Raw genomic sequence first — 25,853 nt, 5'->3', positions numbered from 1 at the left:
AGTGGAGCATCCATAGGGACACTTTTGAAGAAGAGCTTACTCTGCTTGGGCAATAACTGAAGGAGTTTGAGATGTGTGTCCCTGTGAGTCTCTGCTACCTGCTCTCCTTCCCCTCTGCTTCGGAGTCTTGTATGTCAGGATTTCACAATAGGGAAGGAACTGAGGGCAGTTCCCCCATGCAATTCTTTATATATCCTCAGTACAGTCCACAAACAGGACTAGAGTGTATATGCAGGCTGAATAGGCATTGCCACCAAAAATCTCCTATCAAAGGTGCATTGGTGGAGCATTCAGAGACCCATATCCTGGAGAGTTCCAGTTACAACACAAGGAGAGTAACCTCTCCTTTTGCTGAGAAGATGGCAGAACTCATAGTGGAGAGAACAAATTCGTAGTGGAGAAAGTCAGCCTGGTCATGGGATTTTCACCAGAGATGCTCTCCAGCATGAGAGCAGGAGCAAAGGAAGCAGATATTGGGGGTGAACTAGGGCTTGGGGTTGGCAGAGCAGGTTTTGTGGTGGGAGGGAGTGGCAAAAAAATCCAGGGTAGAGGAGAATGAAGCATGGAGAGTCAACAGCCACATCAGTGGAAGAAAGGAAAGAGAGGGCTGAAAGAAGAGAATTCGTAAATGCTGATGGAATGGAAGTCGTGAAAAGGCTAAGTGACAGGATATGGGGATGGGGGGAGGGCAGGGCTGATGGGCAATGCTTAAAAAAAAAAAAAAAGAAAAAAAAAGTAATGGTTGGAGAGGGGAACTCAGCAATAGAAATTGGAGAACAGTGCTTATTGAAGACCCAGTCAAGTGAACAGCCCTTTTGGTGAGTGGGAGTGTTGAACCAGTTAGTTTTCTGTTTGTCTCCACAGATATTTACAAGTACAGTTGCAGTAATTGCGTTTGCAAAAGTATGTATTGTATGAAAGCTTTTCAAAATTGTACTTCGAAAGAGCCACTAGAAGTTAGTTATGTAAGTACTACATAAATTGCAGTAGTAACTAATCTTCAACTATACTAGAATGTGAATTTTTTAAAATGCTCAAATGGTTGAATGATGCATTGTGATATGATAGAATATCTTTCTAAGTATACTACCTAGCTAGCTTTAGTGTATCCAAAAATGCCTGCCTTCCTCTTACACATTTTATTAATAACTGTGGTTCAGATCTGGAAAGTAAACTGTGTGTTGGTGATTATTTTTCTTGGCCAGCGTATCTAATACTGCAGTCATAACACCGCAGTTCACTAATTATTTTAACTATATTAACTGTTTTCGTCATGACTCTTAATTGCTTCTTTTACTACACAGAAATTTCAAGACATTGAAGAAATGCATCTCCTTCACATGAAAGAGATTGTAGAATCTTTGTCAAATACTGTAAAAGAAATTCATTTACAAATAGGCCAGGTGAGTTTATTTAAATTAATCTTTGTATTAATCTGACTATAAAATTTTAGATTTGTTTCTTAGATTATGAAAAGTCATATATCACTTATTGTTTCGGCAACGATTGCCAGTTTTTGGTCCATGACATAGACTTGTCTTCCACTAGAAAAAGGAGAAATGTGCCACTTTATGACAATACAAGCTTTGAAATTGTCACTTTATGACAATACAAGCTATGAAATTCAAATGTATAGATGCCAGAACTATTATAATATATCACTCTTTTGCAGGACTTTTTTTTATTCCTTCAAATTGTATAGACACACATCTTAATATATAGGAGCAACATAACCAGGGAACTTTGAATTTTATTACTTTTGAGCATGTAAAATCACAGTCTTTATGTTGCATGTGTTTGCATATATCTGTGGCTTTATTCTTGAGTGATTGCATGTTACAATAAACACACTGGGCCAAATTAATAGATAATATAAATGGCTGTATAAAGTATGTGTGACCAAGTAAGTATAAATTATACTCTGAATGGGGTGTGTAGGGTTTTAGCAGGAAAACAACAAAGAGGGTATACACTTTTCTGTTTGCTTTTTCTATTACAGCCTTGTGCTCCCATTCTCTCAGTATGTAAATTACACCAGTGTTTAAAACCCTTCTAACTTTAGCCCACTGATCGTATTTATTTGTGTCCTCATAATTTTTATAAATTGAAGTACATTCCTTATGTACTTATACTTAATACATGTATGTGATGGATAGCTGCACTCGGTATACATATAGAGCCACGAGGGATATCATGCATTGTTGAGGATTATTCAGGGGCAGTATACACACTTCATTGATGATGTGTTCCTTTCAACCGGTGTTCTTCAATCTGGCAAAGTACTCATTCCTTATCCAAAAGTATATAATGCTAATATTTCAGTTATTTTTTTAAATAGTTCAATCTTGATAAAAACAAAATGTTATCTATATTCTGAAAACTTAAAAAAACAAAAAACAAAAAGCAAAATAGAATTTTATCAAACTCTGGAGCCAAACCTTATTTTTAGAGTTAGAATAAGTATGAGAAATTTAAGACACAAATAGCATCTTAAAATAAATGTTCCTCATTACCCATAATCACAGTTTCAATCAGTTTCTGTAAGTTGCTGTTCTCCCTCATGACTTCTAAATTCTAATGTTTTTTTTTATCAGATTAATATTTGGAAGGCTCTGTAAAGAGTGCAGCTTTGGTTGATATAGAAATAGGATTATAGGTTAAGGATGAAACTGAATAAGATGATAGTACCTTTACAAAGAGGTCTGGGTTCTCTCATATTGTTCCCCTTAGTATACCTATGCTATAGGAATTTTAACAGAAGGATAATATCTAAAAGTTCAACACTGTGTAGAATTTCAGTATTCAAGATAGTATGTGTTTTTGAGGCATGAAAATCTCAAACGTTAAATGATTGATCCTCTCAGGCAAATAGGGTTTTGTTTTTCTCATTTCTGGGCAGTTATCCCCCTGTGTCTGAAGACCATTGAAAAGGCTTCTCTTTCAGTTCCTGCTTTGGATAAGTTCTGCAAATTATGAATAAACTTTGGGTATTCAGAATTGATTTCTTCTTTACTTAAACGGCCTATTGCCACCTTTAGACTTCCATACTCTTCATTTTAAGGACTTTTAAAATAGTTTGTCTAATTGGGTATACCAGGTATTAGTGAAGTGGTACAGGAACGGACTATTGAGAGTCATTCTAGAGAGAATGATCAGTCTTTTAATTTTTAGAAAAGGGGGAAAGAAGGGGATTATCCCTGCTTTTAGACAGTTGTCAGTGCTCTGGTTAAAAACCACCATAGTTAAAAAAGCCTTCTGTGATAAATGAAGGGAGGCGTAGCTCCCTTTTATGCAGCCAGTCAGCCAGTTAGCTATAAAATCCCTCTTAGTAGCTATTCTCTACTTGCTTTACCATGAAGGATTAAAAGTCACTGCTATGCATAGGTAAAAGGAAGTGAGTGTGCACCTGACCAAAAGAGCCAATGGGAAGGGTAGAACTTTTTAAAATTGATTCAAGACTCCCCTTTTGTCTGTTTGTCTGTTGTCCTCGGGGAGAGGCAGACAGGGCTGTAACTATGCTGTAAGAAGCTTGGGGCCAGGCATGAAAAATCTAGGTATCATATTTAGAAGCTCTACTTATTTGAAATCTCAGATATGTAAGTAAATCAGGAAATGTCAAGGAAGATGATGCGATCTTTATCTCCTTTTATTTCTTTATGGCTTGTGGACTCCTCTGTGCTAACCCCAGGTGCTTTTGTTTTGCTTGTAACCTTTAAGCTGGACCTCAAGAACTTATTCTTGATGCTTAATCCTTGTAGCTGCTCTTTTTAAATCTAGCAATAGCCTAAATTCCCAAATGTATTTTCTTCCTTTTGTTTTTTAATAAAATTTACCTTTTTTAAAAAAAAGATTTGGATTTTTGTGTCCTAAGAGGTTTGTGCACATGTTTAATTAGCTGGTGGCAACAGCTGATTTCCTTTGTTTTCTTTCTCAGCTCTTCCCTGTGTGGGTGTGTGTGTGAAAGGGCTTGAGGGTACCCTACAGGAAGGAATTCCCAAGTGCACCTTCCTGGGTTCTCAGAGGGGTTTTGCACTTGGGTGGTGGCAGCATTTACCAATCCAAGGTCAGAAAAAAGCTGTAACCTTGGGAGTTTAATACAAGCCTGGAGTGGCAAGTATTAATTTTTAGAGTCCTTACTGGCTCCCCGCTTCTGCACTCGAAGTGCCAGAGTGCCAGCCTTGACACCTTCTTTGATAGTTGATCTTCCAAATTTTCATTCACTATCAAACCAGGATACATTTTTCATGAACATTTTCATGCCAGTTTTTTCCCTTTTTGTCCAAATTTTAAGTTTCAAATTGTTTGACCAGCTCTAATAATCAGTTATGCAAAAAGCTTGCGCATTTTTGAGTATTTGAAAAATTTCAATCAAGTTTAGAACATGTTACAGTACAGAAACTACAGTGAGCATATAAAGTGATTTACTAATGGATCCAGATGTAAACTCTCTACTCTTGCTTCTTTTGCTTAATTAGCAGCATTCCATACAGTGGATCATAGTAATCTCTTAAAACACTTAGCCCCAGTATGGCTGCAGTTATATCTTTCATGAATCTCAGCGCAATTTCATCTGGGGTATATTCTGTGTATTTTTAGTTACACAAAAGTTGCTAACATATATATTTCAAAGAGATTTCTTGATCTTTTTTCTCCATGAGCAGATACTGGTTCATAGTGTTTATAGTTACCCAGTTCAGTTGTCTCTTGCATTTAGGGCAAGAGTATGTATATATCCGAAAGCAAATTTGTCTGTTGGTTACAGTAGGGGACTGGAATTCTGGAGACCTGGATTTCATTCCGAACTCTGCCCCTTGACTTTGTGAGACCTTAAGAGGATAATTTCACTTCTGTTTCCCAATTTGTAAAATAGACATAAAACCTATCCTTGTAAAGAACTCTGATATCTTCAGATAAAATACCCTGTAAGTCTATATTCTGGTGGTGGTGATATTTATTGGTGTCAGTCGTCCGTCTTGAAAGACAGTGGTGTAAATGTCAAAGCAGTTCAGCTGCTGTGTGTCATGCTGTTGCATTGCAAGTAGCTAAAATGTCCAATTCTTGAATGACAGTCCTTGCCCCAAATAGTGCAGGTGTAAGGCTCTGGGCCAGAGGATGAATGCAGCACACTACTAGCTTTTGAGGCGAGCAGCGCTTTCCTCTTCACTTTTCTCTCTCCATGTATTATTTATTGGTTATTTATTACCATCATAACATTCGTATTTTGTTCTTTTAATCTTTCGTATAATGGATGTTTCGTTTCACCAGTATAATCCAAAATGAAGTCAGTGGTGGTATATTTTATTTTGTTTTCGTACTGTTGAAAAATGTGCTAGGGTGCTTTACTGAAATACACAAGATAAGATACCTGCCTTCAAGAACTTAACCACTATTTTTAGCAGTGATGCAATGAGTGGGTGACAAATGGGATGAGGCGGAACAGTGTTTACAGTAGCAAGATTATGTGGCGACTGTTTTTGGCATGTGCATTTCTTATAGTTTATATTTCACAGCTCTGCCAATCCCTGTGTGTGTTCAATCTTTCCTTGTACTGTGTAATCTTTGTCTCTGCTCAGCCATCCAAACATGCCAGTAGTCTCTACCCATTTGTCAACTTCTTACGCAAACATCTCTTTCAACACAATTCCTTGCACATGTAACACTCTCCCTCAATTTATCTGTGAGGTCACTTTTGTCTCCTCCTTCAAATCCCTCAAGAGCAACCTTGCTTAAAATAACACAGTCCAGCTGATAATGGGTATGCTGAGAAGCTCTTGAGTATAATCAAGACATATAATGTAAATAGGTATGTAATAGATATCTAGTGTCTATAAATACTACATTTTAAAAAACTGTTAAAAGAATATTAAAGTTGCCAAATCAAGCACTCAAAAGTTAGGAAATGCAAGAATTAAGTTGCTTATACAACCTTAATTCAGCTCTCTTGTGCAATATGATCATGTTTAATTATACAAACTTATGCTATTTTTTGTATAGAACCCCGGCCTCAGTTGGTGCACAGGATGGATGCTGCTCACTGAGTCAGTAGCCAGTGTGTGGCCCAGTGCATTATTTACTTAACACTGTCCAAACCCTGCACTGAATACAGAATTATTAATTTTCTTCGTGGACTTTTCTGTGATGCTTTCATTGTAGTATTTTAGTTTTTTACAAACATTAATGAATTTATCTTTACTACAACCCTGTGAGAGAATCACCACTTTACAGATGAAGAACATAGACTCAAAGTCACAATTGTCAAATTTTCACTAATTTTAGGTGCCGAGTTCAGCCTATGGCCTGAATTTTAGAATTTTATAGCAATTTATATGTTCTGAGCAGAGTTCCCATCAGTTGCATTTGTGAATATTCAGCATGTAATCAGACCCCAGGTGCCTCAGGTTGGGTACCCAGAAAATAAGGAGCACACAGTGGCCACTTGTGGAATCTTTTTGTTTTGTGACTTACCTGGCATCGCATAGGAACTCTGTGGCAGGATTAGAATCCAGTTATTCAGGTAAAAACAACAAGGAGTCCTTGTGGCACCTTAGAGACTAACAAATTTATTTGGGCATAAGCTTTCGTGGGTTAAAACACACTTCATCAGATGCATGGAGTGAAAAATACAGTAAGCAGACTATATATTCTAGCACATGAAAAGATGGGAGTTGCCTTACCAAGTGGGGGGGTCAGTGCTAACAAGCCAATTCAATTAAGGTGGAATTGGCCTGTTCTCAACAGTTGACAAGAAGGGGTGAATACCAGGGGAGGAAAAATTACTTTTGTAGTGCTAACGAGGCCAGTGCAATCAAGGTGGTCCATTTCCAACTGTTGACAAGAAGGTGTGAGTATCAGCAAAGGGAAATTACTTTTTGTAGTGACCAGTTCACTCCCTGTCTTTATTCAGGCCTAATTTGAAGGTGTCCAGTTTGAAAATTAATTCCAGTTCTGCAGTTCCTTGTTGGAGTCTGTTTTTGAAGTTTTTTTTTTTTTGTTGAAGAATTGCCACTTTTAAATCTGTTATTGAGTGTCCAGGGAGACTGAAGTGCTCTCCTACTGGTTTTTGAATGTTACAATTCTTCGTGTGATTTGTCTATTTATTCTTTCACGTAGAGACTGTCCGGTTTGGCCAGTGTACATGACAGAGGGGCATTGCTGGTACATGACGGCATATATCACATTGGTAAATCTGCAGGCGAACGAGCCCGTGATGGTGTGGCAATGTGGTTAGGTCCGATGATGGTGTCCCTTGAATAGATATGTAGACAGAGCTGGCAATGGGGTTTGTTGCAGGTATTGGTTCCTGGGTTAGTGTTTTTGTTGTGTGGTGTGTAGTTGCTGGTGAGTATTTGCTTCAAGTTGGGGGGTTGTCTGTAAATGAGGACTGGCCTGTCTCTCAAGGTCTGTAAGGGTAAGGGATCATCCTTCAGGATAGGTTGTAGAACCTTGATGATGCGCTGGAGAGGTTTTAGTTGTGGGCTGTAGGTGATGGCTGGTAGCATTCTGTTACTTTCTTTGTTGGGCCTGTCCTGTAGTAGGTGACTTCTGGGTACCTTTCTGGCTCTGTCTGTTTCTTCACTTCCCGAGGTGAGTATTGTAGTTTTAAGAACACTTGATAGAGATCCTGTAGGTGTTTGTCTCTGTCTGAGGGATTGGAGCAAATGCGGTTGTATCGTAGAGCTTGGCTGTAGACAATGGATTGTGTGGTGTGGTCTGGATAAAAGCTAGAGGCATGTAGGTAAGTGTAGCGGTCAATAGGTTTCTGGTATAGGGTTGTGTTTACGTGACCATCACTTATTTGCATAGTAGTGTCCAGGAAGCAGATCTCATGTTTGGACTGGTCCAGGCCAGGTTGATGGTGAGGTGGAAATCGTTGAAATCCTGGAGGAATTCCTCAAGGGCCTCCTTCCCATGGGTCCAGATGATGAAGATGTCATCAATGTAGCACAAGTAGAGTAGGGGCGCTAAAGAATGAGAGCTGAGGAAGCATTGTTCTAAGTCAGTTATTAAAATGTTGTCATACTGTGGGGCCATGCGGGTACCCATAGCAATCCCGCTGACTTGAAGGTATAAATTGTCCCCAAATCTGAAATAGTTGTGAGTGAGGACAAAGTTCAGGCACCAGGTTTCCTTTGACATTGTCGGGGATACCGTTCCTGACAGCTTGTAGTCCATCTTTGTGTGAAATGTTGGTGTAGAGAGCATCTACATCCATAGTGGCTAGGATAGTGTTTTCTGGAAGATCACCAATGGATTGTAGTTTCCTCAGGAAGTCAGTGGTGTCTCAAAGATACCTGGGAGTGTAGGGCCTGAAGAGAGAATCCAAATAGCCAGACAATCCTGCTGTCAGGGTGCCAATGCCTGAGATGATGGGGCGTCCAGGATGCCCAGGTTTATGTATCTTGAGTGGCAGATAGAATACCCATAGACGGGGCTCTAGGGGTGTGTCTGTGTAGATTTGTTCCTGTGCTTCTTCAGGAAGTTTCTTGAGCAGATGGTGTAGTTTCTTTTGGTAACCCTCTGTGGGATCAGAGGGTAATGGCCTCTAGAATGTGGTGTCAGAGAGTTGTGACATTCAGCTGCATTAACCATGACAGCATCTTTCCTTTCTGAAGTTCTCAGCCTCATTCACTACAAAAATAGTTAAATTTTCTTTAGTTAAATGAAGCTACTTTAAATGTGCTGGATATATAAGGAAACAAACTTTATCAAAATTCATCAAAACATTTTGCATTTATTGAATTACTGAACAAAGAAAGTATTATCTGCAGTTAGTGAAAAGAACTAATTGGTCCTGGCCACCATGCCCTTCAAGATTTTAGAACTAGTAGATCTCATCTTCTCTCACTTTATTTTTATTCATAGATTGGAAGAGGAAAAAACTTTCCTGCCTTTTCAGCTCTCAATTGGTTTCTTGACTTTGAACAAACTAATCATTGAACTGAACTAGTTGAATAAATTGAAATGAAGAAAATATTCTCTCTGCTCCTGCAGAAGAGGCTACTGCTGTCAGAAGCTGTTTTAACTTCAGCCAACCCTGATTTTAGGTGACTTTCACCAGTTCAGTGACTATCTTTAAAATTTGGCAGCAAGCTTTTGAAATTAATTTCAATTTAAAAAATATATATATTTTTTAAAGATCTTAATAGATTATAGTAAATTTAAGACTTAACATAGATTGTCATAATTTTAAGTTTATTTTTAAATAGATTTGTTTTTAAAAAATATATTTTTATTTACATAAAAATTCAATTAAATTTTTTTTTTAGTCACCTATTTTTATTCAGCCAACTAACTGTATATTCCTCATTTTCAGGATGCCAATTTTAAGATGCAGCAGTCTCATTTGCAGAACTGCTAAGCACTCACTGCTGCAACTGAAGTTAGTGGGCACTGTGTTATATAATGACTATCCCCTGATTCTTCAGAGTACTTAACACCTCCATTTGGCAGCCCAAAATTAGTGGACTCTTTTTATCTTAATCTTTGATCCTCAGTTCCCCATCTGTAAAATGGGCATAACAGTAGACCCTCACAGGAGTGTTGTGAAAATTAATCAGTTAATGTTTAGGGAAGCATTTAATGAGTACGATAACAAAGCCCATGAGAAAATTAATAATTATGTATTTAGAGCAGGGTTTTAATAGTGTGCAGCTAATAAGACATGGGGCCACACAGACAGTGAGGATAAAACAAAATGTTGTGCAGCTGCTCATTTAGCGAGCTCCGTCTATTTTGTGCACTGAATGAGGCAGGGGCCCTGTTTAATTACAGGACCACTTTAAAAAAAAAGACGGAATCATAAAACGTACACATAAGGATCCTGAATGAAAGTTGCAGAAGCAACTTCAATTCTGGACTTTTTTATATTTTGAGTGCTTGACTTTGCAAACTTAATGTGCTTTTAGCGTGTGTGTGTGTGTGTGTGTGTGTGTGTGTGTGTTTTAAAATGCTGTGGCTATGTGTTTGTTTTGTCTTGGAGCCTTGGGGTGGGGGACAAGGTAAATAGAGAATAAATGAGACATGCTGATGCTTTGTGTGGTAGAGAATGTTCCTTGCTATATGTGTTTATGGCATGGAAAGTAGTGGGGCTTTGTGTCTTATTGGAGCCTACCACAATACATATAATAAATATTTTATCCAATCTCTAAGTAGGATTTTTAGCTAGGTAATTTTTAAAAGTACTACAGGTTAAGTAGAGTTTTCAGACCTCAAATGTACCCCAACTTTTCTGGTATTGCATGTGTATAAATAAGTTTTGTTTTTGTTTTTTTGTTCTTTGAGTATGTCTGTGTGTATCTCATTGTATGTGCACATGCGCCTCGCGTGCACCAGATTGGATTTTTTTTTAATAGCAATGTCTGTTGGGGTTGTGCACATGCCCTGTACCACCTCGTGCTCTTGTGCAAAGGCAAATAGGGCGAAATGGCTGCAACCTTCCCTCTGTTCCCTCTTACCTCTTGTGGCAGTGAAATGGAACCTGGCAAGTGTCTTACTGCTACTTTCTCTGTGTTTCAGCTCACTTCCTATGATGTTTTGGTGGTGAAACTCTCTTCATGGTCCTTATCCCTTATGTTCTTTAATTTCTTTATTTTTCTTTTTTGAATGTCCAAATTAAACACAGATTACCACCCCCATCCCTATACATCTCTTTATACTGTGAGACAAAGTGCCCCACAACAACTACCATGATAAACTCTAAACCCTTAGGGTTTAAACTCTGTCTCATCTCTCTAATTTCCCTGGTCAAAGGGCATAACTAGTTCCTATTGTCTCTGGGGAAGACCCACATCCCTGATCCGTGTTTGGTATTGAAATCCATCTTGTTGAGGATTTGCAAGTCAAGGCACTTACAGCTGAAACTATACCCATTCAAGTATTCAGTGCATGTCATCTCAGACCCAAAGGAGATAACCACCTACAAAGGATCGAAAGGTCATCCTCAGCGAGTACCCTTGTGAGCAGACACTGCACCCTGATGGTGACAGGAGGATAGGGGAGAATAACACCATAGAAATTGACTCTAAACAACTTAGCATGGGGGGCCTTTGGCACTGGCCACTGCTACCCTAGCTTGATCAACCCCTTCAGCACAAGTACTGACAGATTTGGCACTGGACCTGAGCACCAATGCCTCTGGCATGAGAACTGACACCAGCGCCCCAACACCAGGGCAAGACTGAAAGGCAGGGCCAGGCAGAGTCAGACATGGCTTCAGACACCACCCCAAGAACACAAGAATAGACATCACTCCTTCTAAGGGCAAGGTGCCTGTCCTCCTTTAAGGGAGTAGTATAGGTAAACCAGCAGTGACACTGGCACAGACACCAGCAAAGACACCCAGTGCTGATTACAGAATCAAGATGTGCCTTCATGGAACAGTCGAGGTCCCTTCCTGGGAAGTCATAAATCCTGGGGGTAATGCCAGGTACCAGAGCTGCTATTCAAAGAGTGTTACTCTTCATCACAGTCAACTGAGTCTTCTCTCCAATGCTGAACAAGGATGATTTGCCTATAGACACTGAGAGAGAGTCTGTACCAGAGATTCCTCATGCAAGGCACCACCACAGGAGAGACATGAATTGCACTGAGCTGACCAGTCAGCACAGGACCAGTATCCATACTCTGTGCCACCCTGGCCATACTGATCCAATTGGGGACCTTTATCTCAAGTGTCCCACAGTAGATTCCCTTCCTGTGGGTTCAGAAAGAAGCAATTGAGCTCCTTGGGCAACATCACTACCCAGACCATTGACCCATAGGACAGATGGCAGTGTCTAGTAACTGGGAGCAATGCAAAAATCACAGCACCGTCAGTTTCCTTTGAAAGAATAGTCCTTGTTGCAGGACTAGGCAGTCTTGTTGGCCTGTATATGAGGCCCTTACCCAATGGCTGGTGACTTGAAAGCCTTTCAGCTTCTTTTGCCTCACATCATGGAGACTAGATCTCAAAACAGTGTTACAAGAGAAATCACATAAACTCTTTGACCTTTTTGATCACGTAAGTTTCAACCACAGTTGCTCTCCCCATTAATGAGGACATACTAAAGCCAGGCAAAGGGGCATTGCCAAACCACCATCCAACCTATTTCCAAAGTGGTGTAGAAATGTTATGACGTGCCCCGGAAAAGCTTCAAACACTTCTGCTCTCGCCCAAACCTAGGATCGTTGTCAGCTGCAGCAGTGCAGGAGACGTTGAAATTGATTAAAGGAATGTCCAAAGATAAAGACCTCAAAAAGCTAGGCTAGTTCAGGCACAGAGTCCACTTGTCCACCTCACTGCAACATCATACGTTGAACGATCAGGTGTTGTCAGGAAATTATATTTGGCAAACATGGGAAAGGATAACTTTCTTCCTCGCAAAAGTACCACAGGACACTAGAGGCAAAATAAGAGGTCACATAGTTGCTGGAGAAACCCTATAAGCAGTCCTGGATGCCTCTGACTTGGCCACAAGCTCAATGGCCACATCTGGCCTCTTGGCTTTAGGATCTGAAATACCAAGAGAAGTCCTGGACACCATCCATGACCTACTGTTCAAGGGGATGGAGCTCTTCAGTAAGAAAACAGACAAAGTACTCCACTTTTTAAAAATAACAAAAACCAAAACTCTTGAAGGGCCACCCTGAGGTTACTGGATGTTTATACACCAACTAAAGGAAGTCTTACAAATAATAACTCCAGTAGAAGAAAGGGCTCTTTTTCCTATCCTTGACCTGCAGAGACCAAACAAATACATACCCTGCCTCAGATTCAGTGTGATAACACTTGCCTCCATCATTTCATCTCTTCAGACTCAGAACTGGTTTGTGCCTCTCAACTTGCAAGACTTGTATTTCCATGACTCGTACTTTCACATGGTGTATACTGTCCACAGGATGTACCTGAGATTGCTAGTGGGACCAATCATTACTAATACAAGATACTGTCATTTGGACTGTCTACAACATCAAGAATCTCCACAAACTGTCTTGCAGTGGTAGAGGCCCACCTGTGAAACTAAGGCATTCATGTCTACTGTACTAGGACAACTGGCTGAACAAAGGCTTATCAAAGCAGAGAGCCTGGAGTGCACTCTCTCTCTGCTTATCCAGTTGGGCCTCCTAGTGAACTATAAAATATCACTTGTCCCATTGCAGATGATAGAGTTCATAGGAGCTGTGATAGATTCCAGATTTTAAAAATAGTGTACGTGCCTGAGGACAGGTTCCAGTTGCAGGCACTTATACTTCATCTAACATCAAAACCAGCTATAATGTTATGGACTTGCCTCACTGTATTCTACCACATGCTGGCACACATGTATGTGATGCTGCTTGCCAGACTTCATTTGTGAACCATCCAACAGGAGCCAAAGCTATGCTGTTCCCCAGTGAGACATTAGTTACACAGGAAAGTGTCAAAGTCACATTGTGTCACTTCAGAACTGACTTGTGTTGCCTGTGAAGATTTGCAATATGTAGTTTCAGAGGGCAGGCAGGTGGTTGGATCCCACAAATGTGAGTACCCTTTTCAGTCCCCATCCCAACAAAGATATTCATTATGGACATCTCCTGGATGATATGCAGCTACAAGCCATCAAACTGATCTTTATCATGTTTGTGCCTGCCCTCTTAAACTCTATAGTGAAAGCTTTGTGTTGTCTGTTAAAGATATGCATTATGTAAACAAACAAGGGAATGCCTGCTCCTAAATGCTGTGCCCAGAAGCTATCAAATTCTGCACTTGGTGCCATTAGAACGACATGACCCTGATGGCCCTTCCCCTCCCAGTAGTCAGAACCAGCCTACTGGATTTCCTGAACAGGCAATCAGTGACTAGTCACCAACGGTCCTTGCACCAGTCCAATAAGACTGATATTCTGTCATTGGGGATTCCCCATGATCGACTTGTTTGCCACCAAGGGCAACTCCAGAGGAGATCTGAATCCAAGATCGTTATCAGATACCTCAGTCCTGCAGTGAAACAGAAGTTTGTCTGATTTTTCCTTTGATTTCCTCTGATTGCAGGGCAGCCTCCAAAACACAGAGACAAAGCCTCTTTCACCATGATCATTCTCATAGTTTCATACTGGCCAAGTTAATTTTGGCTGACAAACCCCAATGCAGATACCAGTTCAGCCTCTGATCCAGCTTCCATTTCACCTGGACCTGATCTCAGAGCACTGTGGCCAGGTACACTCTCCAGACATGGAATCACTGCACTAGATGGCATGAATGTTGGCTAGTTAAGAATTACGGCTAGACTGCTTCCTCCAGCTTCTGGAAAGCCTAATTCAGAGCAGGAAAACATCTACCAGAAGGACTTAATCCTCTAAATAGAATTGATTCTCAGTATGGGTGGCCTAACACAATCTGTACCCCAGTCCAGATCCTTGACTGTATGCTACATTTGAAGCAGGCTGGCCTGTTCAGCTTTATTAAGGTCTGCCTTGTGTTTATGCTTCTCTTATCTCACTGTCTCAAAGCTTCTCAAAGGGCTATTGCATACTTACTGACCAGTTGAAGAACCTGCTCCTGTCTGGGATCTCAGTTTGGTCTTCCTGCAGCTCCTGGAGCCTGTTTGAATCTCTCACTGAATATTCCTTGTACCACATCACTCTAAAGTTGGTCCTCCTGATGGCCATACTTCAGGCTGGAGGATGAGTGAGCTTTCTGGTGCTCATGGCTGAACCTTTTATGAGACATTCCATAGAGACAAGGTAGTCTTCAGACCTCACTCAAAGTTAATTCTTAAGGTGGTCTCAGATTTTCACATAGAACTGTAGTCTTCCCAAAGCCACACTCGGAAACAGGAGAAACCAAATTGTTCACACCAGCTGTTCCGAGGATATTCCTTTTGTTATACTGACCGAACCAAACCATTCAGGCTGCTGCTCCAGTTGTTGACAGATATAGCTGGGCATTTTAAACGTCAAGCCATCATTTCACAAAGAATATCGAAATGAATAACACAATGCATCTTGCTGTGTTACTAGCTGACTAGAGTACCTCTCCCACTGAACATCAAGGTTTACTCCACAAGAGCAAAAGTAACATCCTCTGACGGCTTCAGGAATGTGCCGATAGCTGCGACTTGTAAGATTATAATGTGGACTAACCCACTAATTTTTGTCAAGCACCGTGGCTTGGGACATACTGGCTATTTTGGGAGAGCAGTACTTGAATCACTGCTCAACTGATGCAGCTGAAACTCCTCATCCCCTCCATTCTGAGATACTGCTTGTCATTCACCTACAGACACATTCTCAAAGAAGAGAGAATGCTTGCTTACACTACAGAAACTGTGGTTCTTCATGGCATCAATGTGAATCCCATGACCTGCCTGCCAACCTCACTTTTCGTAGTCCTTAGCTACTACAGCTTTGAATTGCAAGGAAACTGTGTGTGGTCCATGGCTGTTGCGCCCTTTATGCCCTCTCATGGGAGCACAAGGCGGGATAAATAAATAAATAAATAAATAAAGATTTGTTCTTGTGTGCATAGGGTAAGTCATTGTTTTTTTTATCGTTGTGGTTCTTTCTCCTCTCTGCCACCACATATTACCAGTGGACCAGGCATATGCTTGATTACATTAGATTTATTTGATAGTTCTTTCTAAGAAAAATATTTTGGTTTTGTGCCAATTCAGTTGATTTGTATGCTGTTTTCATGTTTTATACACTCTTTATCCAGCCTGGTGGGCAAGCGATTGTGCTAGTGGCAATATGCTGTATATGGGGGACTCACAGCAGAAACAAGCAACTCCTGCTTTTTTCCACCAGATGCCGCCCATTGCCTCTGCAGTATGCCGAGTTTGAGTGTATCAGAGATTTGAAGGAGTTATGAAACGTTGCTACGTTTTTATTAAAATAGTTTTAATTTTTATCTTTATTTTCTTAATTCAGTTCCGTCTTTATTATCTGAAGCTCCTTGTTATCTGAAACAGGGTCATGTCCTCTGCTTTCTACTCATTATATGGGGAAAAAAATTCCCTCAGTAAACTGAAACTTTCTAAATTTTAGAGATTTCTGAAATCTCAATAAATTGAAGTTATTCATTGTCCCCCATTATATTTGGATAATCAAGGTCAAATTTTTCATAATGTTCAAGTGTGTATACCAGGAAACAAAATATTATCTTGCCTTTTAAAAAATTAAAGGAATTGTCAGTGTTTACCAGAAAGCTTTCTTCCCCAGACTTCAAGTCTATATTTGTTTCACATGTAATTGAGATATTACACTCACTTATTTTAGGCAAAACTGTAGAAGTCCCTGTCTGGACCTTAAAAAGCTTTAGAACATTATACTGTATTATGCTTTTTTAGGAGTTATGGGGCTGTTGTTAAAAATATTGAAGCAAGCTTTGGAGTCAGTGGTTTTTCCTACAGATTCTACTCTCATGTCAACATAATTATGTGTAAACAATAAACTTTATTCTTTCCTACAATTTGTTAATGCATTGAAATTTAACTTTATTTATAGTTCAGAATGGGAATGTCTAAATCCTTAGCAATTAAAAAAAACTGTGCCTGTTAGATTGTTCTGCTGCTGTTTATTATTTAAACATTTTTATTTTTAAAACACCTATCCATGTTGCTGGGTTGGAGAGGCTTTTTCTGAGCACTGCTTTTAGCCAGGTAGGTGGAAGCTATGATTGTACGTTACATATTTACACTCTCGCTCACTGTTGCTGCCCCAGAATGCTTGTCTTTCTAATTTATGGATGAGACCATCTATCATAATTGTTGCTATGTATAATCTCTTCTCATTATTTATTTATAATAAAATAAGTTTAGAAAAAAGAAATGGAGGAAAATCCTAGATCCATTTTCACTAACAGTCATTCTCTGCTTTGTCCCTCCTGTGAATCCTCCTTGGCACATGCCTAGGGTTACAGGAACAAAGTAGTTTCATTGCTAAGATGTCTGGTCATGTTCTTCAGCCTTTTAAGAATTTACTGTGGAAGACAATGTTTTGAACACTAACTATAGGAAAATCAACTGTTTAAACTAATCAGTTTCTCCAAATATTGTTTTTTACCTTTTTCATTTATTTTCTTAAAGGTTCATGAAGAATTTATTAATAACATGGCAAATACTACAGTTGAAAGTTTGATACAAAAATTTGCAGAGTCAAAAGGCACTGGCAAGGAGAGACCTGGTAAGAGATTATAAATGCAAGAAGAATTGGAAATATACATTTTAGAATTTATTTGGCAAGTTTGCACATCTAATACAGGTCAATGATTTTGCATAATGTACAGTATGTTTGTAATGTGTTTATAGTCTTCAGTTCTCATACCGTAATGTGTAATTTTTTATTAGTGTATCATATTACTATTATTACAGTTGAGTTTCTGGACATATTGATTGACAGCTATATATGTAGGATATTTTATTGATGTAAATGTTGTCAGAGGGGGTTTGACTGTCGCTATGTTTGCACAGAAAGAGGGAGAGAACAAAATCTTATTAATTGAATTTTAGTCTTGAATGGTTAATCACTGAAAACTATTGTCAGTTAATCTCAAAGTTTAAGGTTCTCTGTACTTTCTTACTTCTTCCCCCTTGTGCTTTTCCATTACACTTTAGTTACACAATCATATATTTATCAAAGTCAATATAATTTACAACTTGCCCTAAAACTTTAGATATATGATAATTTACACTTACACTAATTTATCTGTGATAATTGTTCAGTATAACTTTATTAACTAAACTTTTTTTCCCCAAAATTATACATTTTAGTACTTTTTCCGGTACTCATGTGGCTGCTCTGGTTCTGCCTCTGTGCTTCCTACCATTCAGGTGTGGCATCGTGTGTGAGCCCTCCTTTAGATTCTCCTTACCCTGGTTTAGATAAGTCCAAACAGACCTTCTGTGTGTTAAGAGAAGCCCCCCTTTTCAGAGGATTTCATTTATTGAAACTAAGATGAACATAAACATAAGTAAGACCTCATCCCTGTATCCATAGGAAATTCGCTATCTTGGGATCAGTCCAACTAAGTTCTTGGTCTGGTAGCCAAGGGATACTCCAGGTCAAGCTCCTTGTCTGGAGCCAGGACTTCTAGATTGCTCCTGCTCTCTTCCCTTAGAGCTCAGCTGCTCCTGTTCCCTTGACCTGGAGAACAATCTCAGGTTCCTTCCTTTCAAGATATTCCTGTTCCCTTCACCTGGGGAGTAGTCTGTCTCTCTCTGGAGCCCTCTTAGTTCCTTCCCCTGGGATACTTCTGTTTCATACCTGGGAACTCTCACGCCCTTGGGTTACCATGCTTCCTAAAAGCCCCCTCAACTCAGAGGAACGTTGCTCCTGGGAGTATTCTCCCTGACTGAGCTCAGGAAGCCTTTTTATAGAATGCAGGTGCTCCTTTACTATTGACCATTAAACAGTCACTTGGGGCGACCCATTACTCCAAAGTGGGTCTTCACAAGGGCCTTCTTGGGCAATCTAGGCCCTGACTCCTCTTCTAAGGGCCCGTTGCCCCATGACACAATGCTTTATATATTTTCTCTTTCACCAGCAACACAGCCTTCCTTAGGGCAAATATGTAGTGGAGTTGCAACCCTGTGCAGCAGGCCACAATGCTAATCAAATATGGCCCATCTGTCTCCATCTGTGGAGGAGCAGATGGACCAAATCTGAGTGGCGCTTCATTCTGTTTTAGCCACTTGAAACATTGGGAGGTATGGAAATGGCAAAACAATGTCAAGGTTGTCAGCAAAAACAACACGTGCCTAAACATGTTTTGTTGTATCCTTGGAAATGTCCAGCTACCCAGTGGCAGTAAATCCACATAGACTGTGCTGGAACGTTTATGGGTAGGCTTGGCAGTTTTGGTTTCAATTTCAAAGAATATTTTTATTATTAAATCTTGAACTATTTTAATTATTACACTCAGGGATAGGGTTGGGATTAGGGTTAAATCAGCACTGACAGCAGGGCTACGGGGGGCTTCTTGCATGGTATAGAGGCTCAAGACATTGGGGTGCAAGGTTTGGGGGAGGCTGCAGTCCTGGCGTAGCTTAATAGAGACCCCCAGCCAGGGCTGCAAGGAGAAAGACGAACCTCGGGCTGTGGGGGAAGACACCCCACTGCTGAACACTTCCTGGCCTGGGATAGTCCCTGCACTTCTGGCTGATGAGGGAGTGAGCAGGGTCCTAACAGCAGGAACCATTACGTTGGATCCCTGCAGGCACAATGTGCGGAGAAGGCTGTGGTCCTGATGGGGCAGATCAGAGCCTTGGCCAGGGTCTTGTCATTCTCCTCGCAGCCCTGGCCAGGAGATCTCTGTTCTTCCCCAGCAGGAATGCAGCCCTCTCTGCACCTTCGACCTGCAGTGATCCAGTGTCACCCAGCCCTTTGGCTGTGCAAGGAGCCCTCTGGAACCCTGCTGTCCGGTCCCTGCTCCCTCACTCCCGTGACAGCAGGGCTGCAGAGGGCTCTCTGCATTGCCACATAGATGGTGACACGCAATCCCTACAGGCACAAAGTTGTGGGAAGAAGTCTACACTCGCATAACTGTTATTGCTGGATATTTTCTTGTCAATTTCAGTGTGAGCAGTAATCTGTTTACCAACATCTATCGATTTAAATCAGATCCTGCCAAGCCTCTTTACAGGGCATATGTTTTTGATTGCAGCAGGTAGATGCTCATTCAGGGAAGCCATACCGCCACAGAAGTGGGTGGCTATTGCTTTGTGGAAACTGGCAGTGCCAGACTGCTGTAGGTCAGTTGCAAATCCCTTTGGAGTTGGGAAGTCTGCTGGCAGGGTTGTGTATGTGCAGGCAGTTAAAGCTGTGTCCTACCTATGGGTGGTTGCCGTAAGCAAAGTTCCGGAAATAATAGCTAGCTGTAAGAGGATGGGATTTCTGAACTGAGCTGGGGCCATTGACGGCACCCACATCCCAGAATTTTGCCAACCAAAAGGGGCAAGTAAGTTTGTGAACCAAAAGGTGGTATTCTCTTGTTCTGCAAGGCTTAGTGGACCACAGAGGCAGATTCATGAATACCAACATGGGAAATACTGGAAAGGTTCGTGACAGCAAGATGCTGAGAAGATTGGAATTGTACTTGAAGGGGCAAGGAAGGGACTTCATTCCCTAGAAACTGCATGGTTCTCGATGGTGTGTCTGTGCCAACTATTATTTTGGGGTACCCTGCATACCTGCTTATGAAACCATATCCCAACATCAACGACTCTGGAAAAAGGGAATTCAGTTACAACCTCAGTAACTACAAAATGGTTGTGGAGTGCACATTTGGTAGGCTGAGATCTCATTGGCGCTGCCTATGCACCTGTCTGGATCCCAGTGTGGCCAGTGCCATTCACATAATCCCCACCTGCTGCGCACTGCATAATGTTTGTGAAGGTAAATGGGAGCGCTTCCATCCTATGTGGGCACAGGACAAGTCTGGTTTACAAACTTCATACAGGCAGCTAGATCCCACCCATGTGCCTGCTCATCCTGGTTCCTGGCAGGCAAGAGAAGTGATGCTATGTGTTCACATCTCTTGGCACAGCAGGAAGGCAGAGGGTGATACCTCAGCTGCCTGTGCTGAAGGATATTTTCACACCCTGTTCAGCTGCTGGAAAAGCATAGGAGGGAACATTGGCACATACTTGTGGGGCAACATACTGTTGTGAGGGTGTTGTTCCCCTATAGCAGACAGTCATTAGCTTTTCGTTCATGTGACTATTCTCCCATTACACATAATTATAGCAGGGCACCTCCCTCAGATTATCACATTAGAGTTGGGAGGGTGGCAGCAAAGTTGTAATGTAATTCTTTAGTCTTAAATGGTCACACTTGCTTGCATACCTTAGTTACTGGGAGCACTCAGTCGGTCTTTGTGACCTTATCTACATTTGGTTTTAGGAGAGAGGGGTGCACTTATTCTTTTTTAACGGTTCATTGTCAACGATGCTTGGTGGCTGTTATGGAATACAATCTCAAGGTTGAAACAGGTCAATGTTTTTTTTGAGGGGGCGGGGGCATTTAATCACTAGGTAGTGGCAGATGCCTGTATTGTTACTTGAATTATTTCATTTTCCTACATCTGAACTAACCCATAAAGATGATTGTTTACTCATTGTCTGTGTGATGAATTCTGCTGCTTTTAGAGCTAGTAGTGCCTTCTGTAAGTACATAACAATGCAGTTTCCTAATCCCTCCCATGTATCCTTGTGGCTTCGGCTATTTCTTAACCTGGGTGGGGGAGATTTGGGTGTGGGGCAGACAGAAAAGCATTTGTGGTATGATGGCACCAGACATTTATGCTATTCCATTTCACGTGCTGTGCATCATGGGGCCGAATCCCAAATGAGAAAATACCTTACATTCATCATCCCTAGGAATGAGGGACCAGACACTAGTCGAAGAAACTATTACATTTATTAAAAGTACTGTGCAAGGTGTAATTGAAATATTTTAAAAGGAAATGCAAACCAACGAAACATAATCAGACTGAATCTGAGAACAGTCGTCAAATGTTAATGTGTCTGCACTTGTCTTATTCCCTTACCCCGACAAGGAGGGGAAATTACTATGGAAAATTGTTCTTGGGGACAACCAGGGATGTCTTCTTTGTGGTGTTTAAGGGACGGGTACTTTTGGTGGGCTTCAGGGACTCAGTGTTCTGCTCAGGGATGTCCCCAGGCAAGGGGTTTTGGGGACTGGTGAATTTTCGGTGCTGAAGTCGTACAGGCTTCTGCTGGACCCTCGGGGCGGGGATTGGGTCCTCCACCTCAGCAGCGCTCTGGATGGCAGCCAGAGGCAATGGTGTTGGTGGCTGTTCATGAAGAGGTACAATGGCCATGGCAACTGGCAGACCCCAAACTCGTTTGACCACCAGTTCTATCAGTCTGTCCACTACGGAATGCTCCTCTTCACTAAGGCATGCCTCCTTCTCCATGAACTGGTTCATCAGTGTCTCTTCCTGTTGAAGAGACTGATTTTCCCATGCCCTGAGGGACTCAAACTGCTCCTGATTCCTCCTGTCCATGTCAGTGAGCACGTCCTCCAGGGTCTTTCTCTGTCTGATTCTGCTGTCTCTCTGGTGGTGCTCCTGTGCTCCCGGCAGAATGATATCCCTCTGAGCGGTTGATGGTCCTGCCAGTTCAAAGACAAGGGTCGCATTTTTTTTTCCTGTGGAAGAAACTGAGAAATCCTCTCACATTGCATAACTTTTTGCTATGGAAGGCACCGTTTTGATGCTATTCAACATTCCACAAATGCAACTGTTAGACTATCCTTGGTTCTCGGGAAACTTTTCCAGTGGGTAAAGAAGGAACAGAGGCTAATTATGATAAGATACATGTATTGATGTTTTTAAAAATTTGAAATGTTCATAGTATCTATGAAATGTTCGTAGGAGGAGGAGGAAGCAGTTCCTTAAAGGGGCTATATTATCAGTTTGCAATTCCTTCTTTAAAAGCAGGCCAACATTTTGAGAACATAGCAGTTTTCAAGGTACCAGAATGGAAAAGAGGCTTCCTGGTCCTGTGAGAAAGATCTGGCATAGATTGCCGCATGTTTCTGCTAATGGTCACTCCTCTGCATATTACTAAATGAAGTGTTTGGTCAGCTATTAAAATGTGGACCAAGAGACTTGTACTGCTGGTGACCCTCAAGACCCAGATGGAGTTTCTGCTACAGCAGAAATTTTCTAAAATTACAAGACTGGGAGGCATTTTGACAGATTATTGTCTATATTCTCAGCTAGCACATAGAGTTTGCATACCATGAATGCTGCCTACCGACCCATCCCTCTCCCAGCATCACCAGATAACAATGGTGAAATGGACGGGGAATGAAAGAGCCACACCCTGCAAATGTATTTCATTACCGATGTTTCATATCAGCGCATGACTAATTCCTCACCTCTCCACTGCAGTGGGATACCTCACTGTGTTTATCTAAATGCTAAACTAGATCCTGCTCCTGCCCCATTTCCCCTGGCTTATGCAGCATGGCTCAGTGCATGGAGAAGGCTATACACCAGAGAAAGTAACAATTTTGTAATCTTCCAGAGGAGAAAGGACTGCTGTGACTAACTTCTCCTCAGTCAAACAAAGTTTTCCCTTCCCCTTCCTAGACCTCTTCTCCCCTCCACCTCAACTCTCCCTCTCTCCCGTCCCCCTTCCACACAGCTCCGATTTATACAGGCATGGTAAGACTGGGAAAGGCACTGAAACTGTATATAAAAGTTTTAAAGGAAAAAAGGGAGGATGTTACCATCTTTAGACAAATTGTTCTCTACAGCTGTCCCATCCCCAGCTGGGACTTTTCTAAACCTACACCTTTGCTTGTTCTTATCCACGCAGCCTCTGGACCATCACTGCCTGTGAGTTGGCTGAGAAATGCACAGACACAGGCACAGTGATTGTACATTAATAATCTGTGTTATAGCTTCTGTGAAATGCATAATAATATTTCATCAGAAATCAATAAAATCATTGATTTATAGCTGTGTCTTGCTCAGGGGCCCTTAAGAGTTGAAGTGGAGCAGGGGGGCTGGGCTTGAAATCACAAATGTAGCACCAGAGCAAGAAAGGATATTGGTGGGGAGTTCCACTGTAATTTACCAGACTCGGGTTCTGGTTCTTACCAGAACTTGGGGTCCTCCTCAGGGTTGCGAGCCATTTCAGGCTCAGTACCAGGAGCTGTTGACAGCACCCGGTCTATCTTGCTGAAGAAGGGGACTATACGATCAGCCCAGTCTCATTGTTGGAGTCTTTTGCCCTGCTGTACAGGATCCTGAGGTGCTTGATGCACTGTTCCAGGCTTTGTGAAATTTCCTGGTACAGGTGTATTTCTGTGCTGCTCTGGGAGAAAATTTGGAGGACAGTGTACTTCACCCATATGTTGATCAGCAGTTGTGTGTGGTCGGCAGGCCAGGGGGCTGCTCTTGGAGTAGGAGCAATATCCATATGTAATGATCAAAAGAGTGCAGCGGAAAGGAGTTCTGATGTGGTCAAGTGCAGCTTGCTACGACTGGTGGAAATGGGGGGACAGGGAGCTTCATAGATTGGGAAAGAGGTCAGGCAGAAAAAGGTTCGTTGAATTTGGGAAAGGGAGTGGAGGACTATTGAAACTCAAGACCTGGTATGTGCCTCTTACCTCTGTCCACACTGCACACTGGTGCTGGTATAGGGTGGTGCCATAACCAGCACTGCATACTTCAAGTATGCTAGTTACTTGTCTGTACTCACTTTCAGACACACGCTTCTGTGGTGAGCTCACACTCAGCATAATTGAGAGATTGGGGCAAAGGTAGCTCTAAATCATCTTTTCAACTCCCCTTGCCCTCTTCTTGGTCTGTTCTAACTTATGCCAGTGAGGCTCAGCCAGAGCACATGGTACTTTAACCCTGCCTGTTTCACTGGAAGAGTGGGTGGCATAGAGCTGGCATAGAGGAATAGCCAGAAGGATCCTTTTCTAACTGCAGCAGCACAAAGCATTCAGAATTTGGGCCATGGATCTGGCCCAAGGACTCCTCAAGAAGATAACAGAACAAATACTTCAGTGGAAGAGCCAGAAACAACTTCTTTAGGCAGTCTTTCACTACTGTGTTCCACAAGAACACCCTCAGACTCCCCTATGTCCAAGGAGCGGGTGGCAGGGCAAGGCCTTTTGTTTTGTTTTGTTTTTTGTTATGAGCCCAGTGACTTCAGTATGGGCTGACGATGAAAATTGGCAGTGGCTATGGTTTTGAGTCCACGTCCCCTTTCCTTGCAAGAGATTTTTGTCTCTTAAAAAAAATATATACACCCATTTATTATCTGAGTTAGTCCCTATTACTGTTATTTATTATTATTTATCTCTAGTCATCTTTGCAGTTGTAAGTACTTCAGGTGAGAGTAGTGTCATCCTCAGCCTGAAAAGCCTGAACAAATTAGACATGAAATGAAAGTTCAAAATGCAAACCTTGAAATTTACACTAGAAACTTTCTGTGAAGATTTTCTGATTTCATTTGGCCTCTGAGAGGCCTACCTACATGTCCTAGTCAAGAACTTACCAACAGATGATTCCCAAAGTTTCTGGTCATAAGAGAGTAGAGTCCAAATGGGTGAGCAAGCAGTCATTAGATCCTGCATAATAGTGTCTCACTCCATATCCACTGCCTTCACAGAAATTAGGAGTAATGTGGAATCTTTCTGCAACCAAACAATGCCAGAAACCACATATTCTCCTACCAAAGTCGGTGGGAGAAAGCATTGTCCCAGCCCTGGCCAACTAGTTTTCTCTATCTTCTCTCCTTTTCTCCTCTACTTGCAGTAACCCAAGATCCATAAAAAGAGATGGCATCAGTAATACTAGTAACCACTCTAGCTTAGGTATCTTAGCAAAGATCTTGAGAAGTAAATAAAGCAATTAATTTGGGTTTTTTAGGTCGTGGAAGAGCAGAAAGGTTAAATAATTAGAGTGTGAAATAAACATACTAAAATATGATGTCATGAAATAGAGAGGGTGCAATGGTAATGGATTACTGGATATATACAATTATGGAAATGAAGGCTGGCTGATAAAATAGTTGAACAACGTGAGGACTCTGTGACCAGATTAACACACTAAACTCTCTTCTGCACCAAAGAAAAAAACAAAGCTTGGTAAAATGATTGTGGCCAAACAGGGTTATATTATATTTGGTGGAAGGAAAGGGAAGGTTTGGTTTGTTTGGACAGAAAATGTTATCACTGCAGCTGATCAGAATTTTTTGAATAATTTTTTCATTAAAAAATGGCCTCTTGTCAGAACTGAAATTTTCACTAAAAAAATTTATATTTCTCAACCTTTTTGGGAGCAAATTTGGAAATGAAAAAATGGAATGTTTTGTTGTGTTTTTCCTTCATTCAGCTTTTGCCTTTCCAAAC

The 25,853-nt window shown here is 41.2% G+C and overlaps 1 protein-coding gene across 1 annotated transcript in view; it reads left to right on the top strand.

Annotated features, from left to right (window-relative positions):
* The window catches only part of FCHO2 (FCH and mu domain containing endocytic adaptor 2), a 230,609-nt gene that overhangs the window by 97,557 nt on the left and 107,199 nt on the right, over positions 1 to 25,853 (top strand). Inside the window, exons 7-8 of the mRNA XM_077817076.1 lie at positions 1,305 to 1,403; positions 17,042 to 17,138. Of these exons, the coding sequence (XP_077673202.1) occupies positions 1,305 to 1,403; positions 17,042 to 17,138 (196 nt within the window). The remainder of the gene's footprint in view (positions 1 to 1,304; positions 1,404 to 17,041; positions 17,139 to 25,853) is intronic.

This window comes from Eretmochelys imbricata, chromosome 5 (assembly GCF_965152235.1).
Source record: "Eretmochelys imbricata isolate rEreImb1 chromosome 5, rEreImb1.hap1, whole genome shotgun sequence".
Lineage (NCBI taxonomy): Eukaryota > Metazoa > Chordata > Testudines > Cheloniidae > Eretmochelys > Eretmochelys imbricata.
Note: the sequence above shows the minus strand (reverse complement) of the source record. Positions and strands in the feature narration are given on the sequence as shown.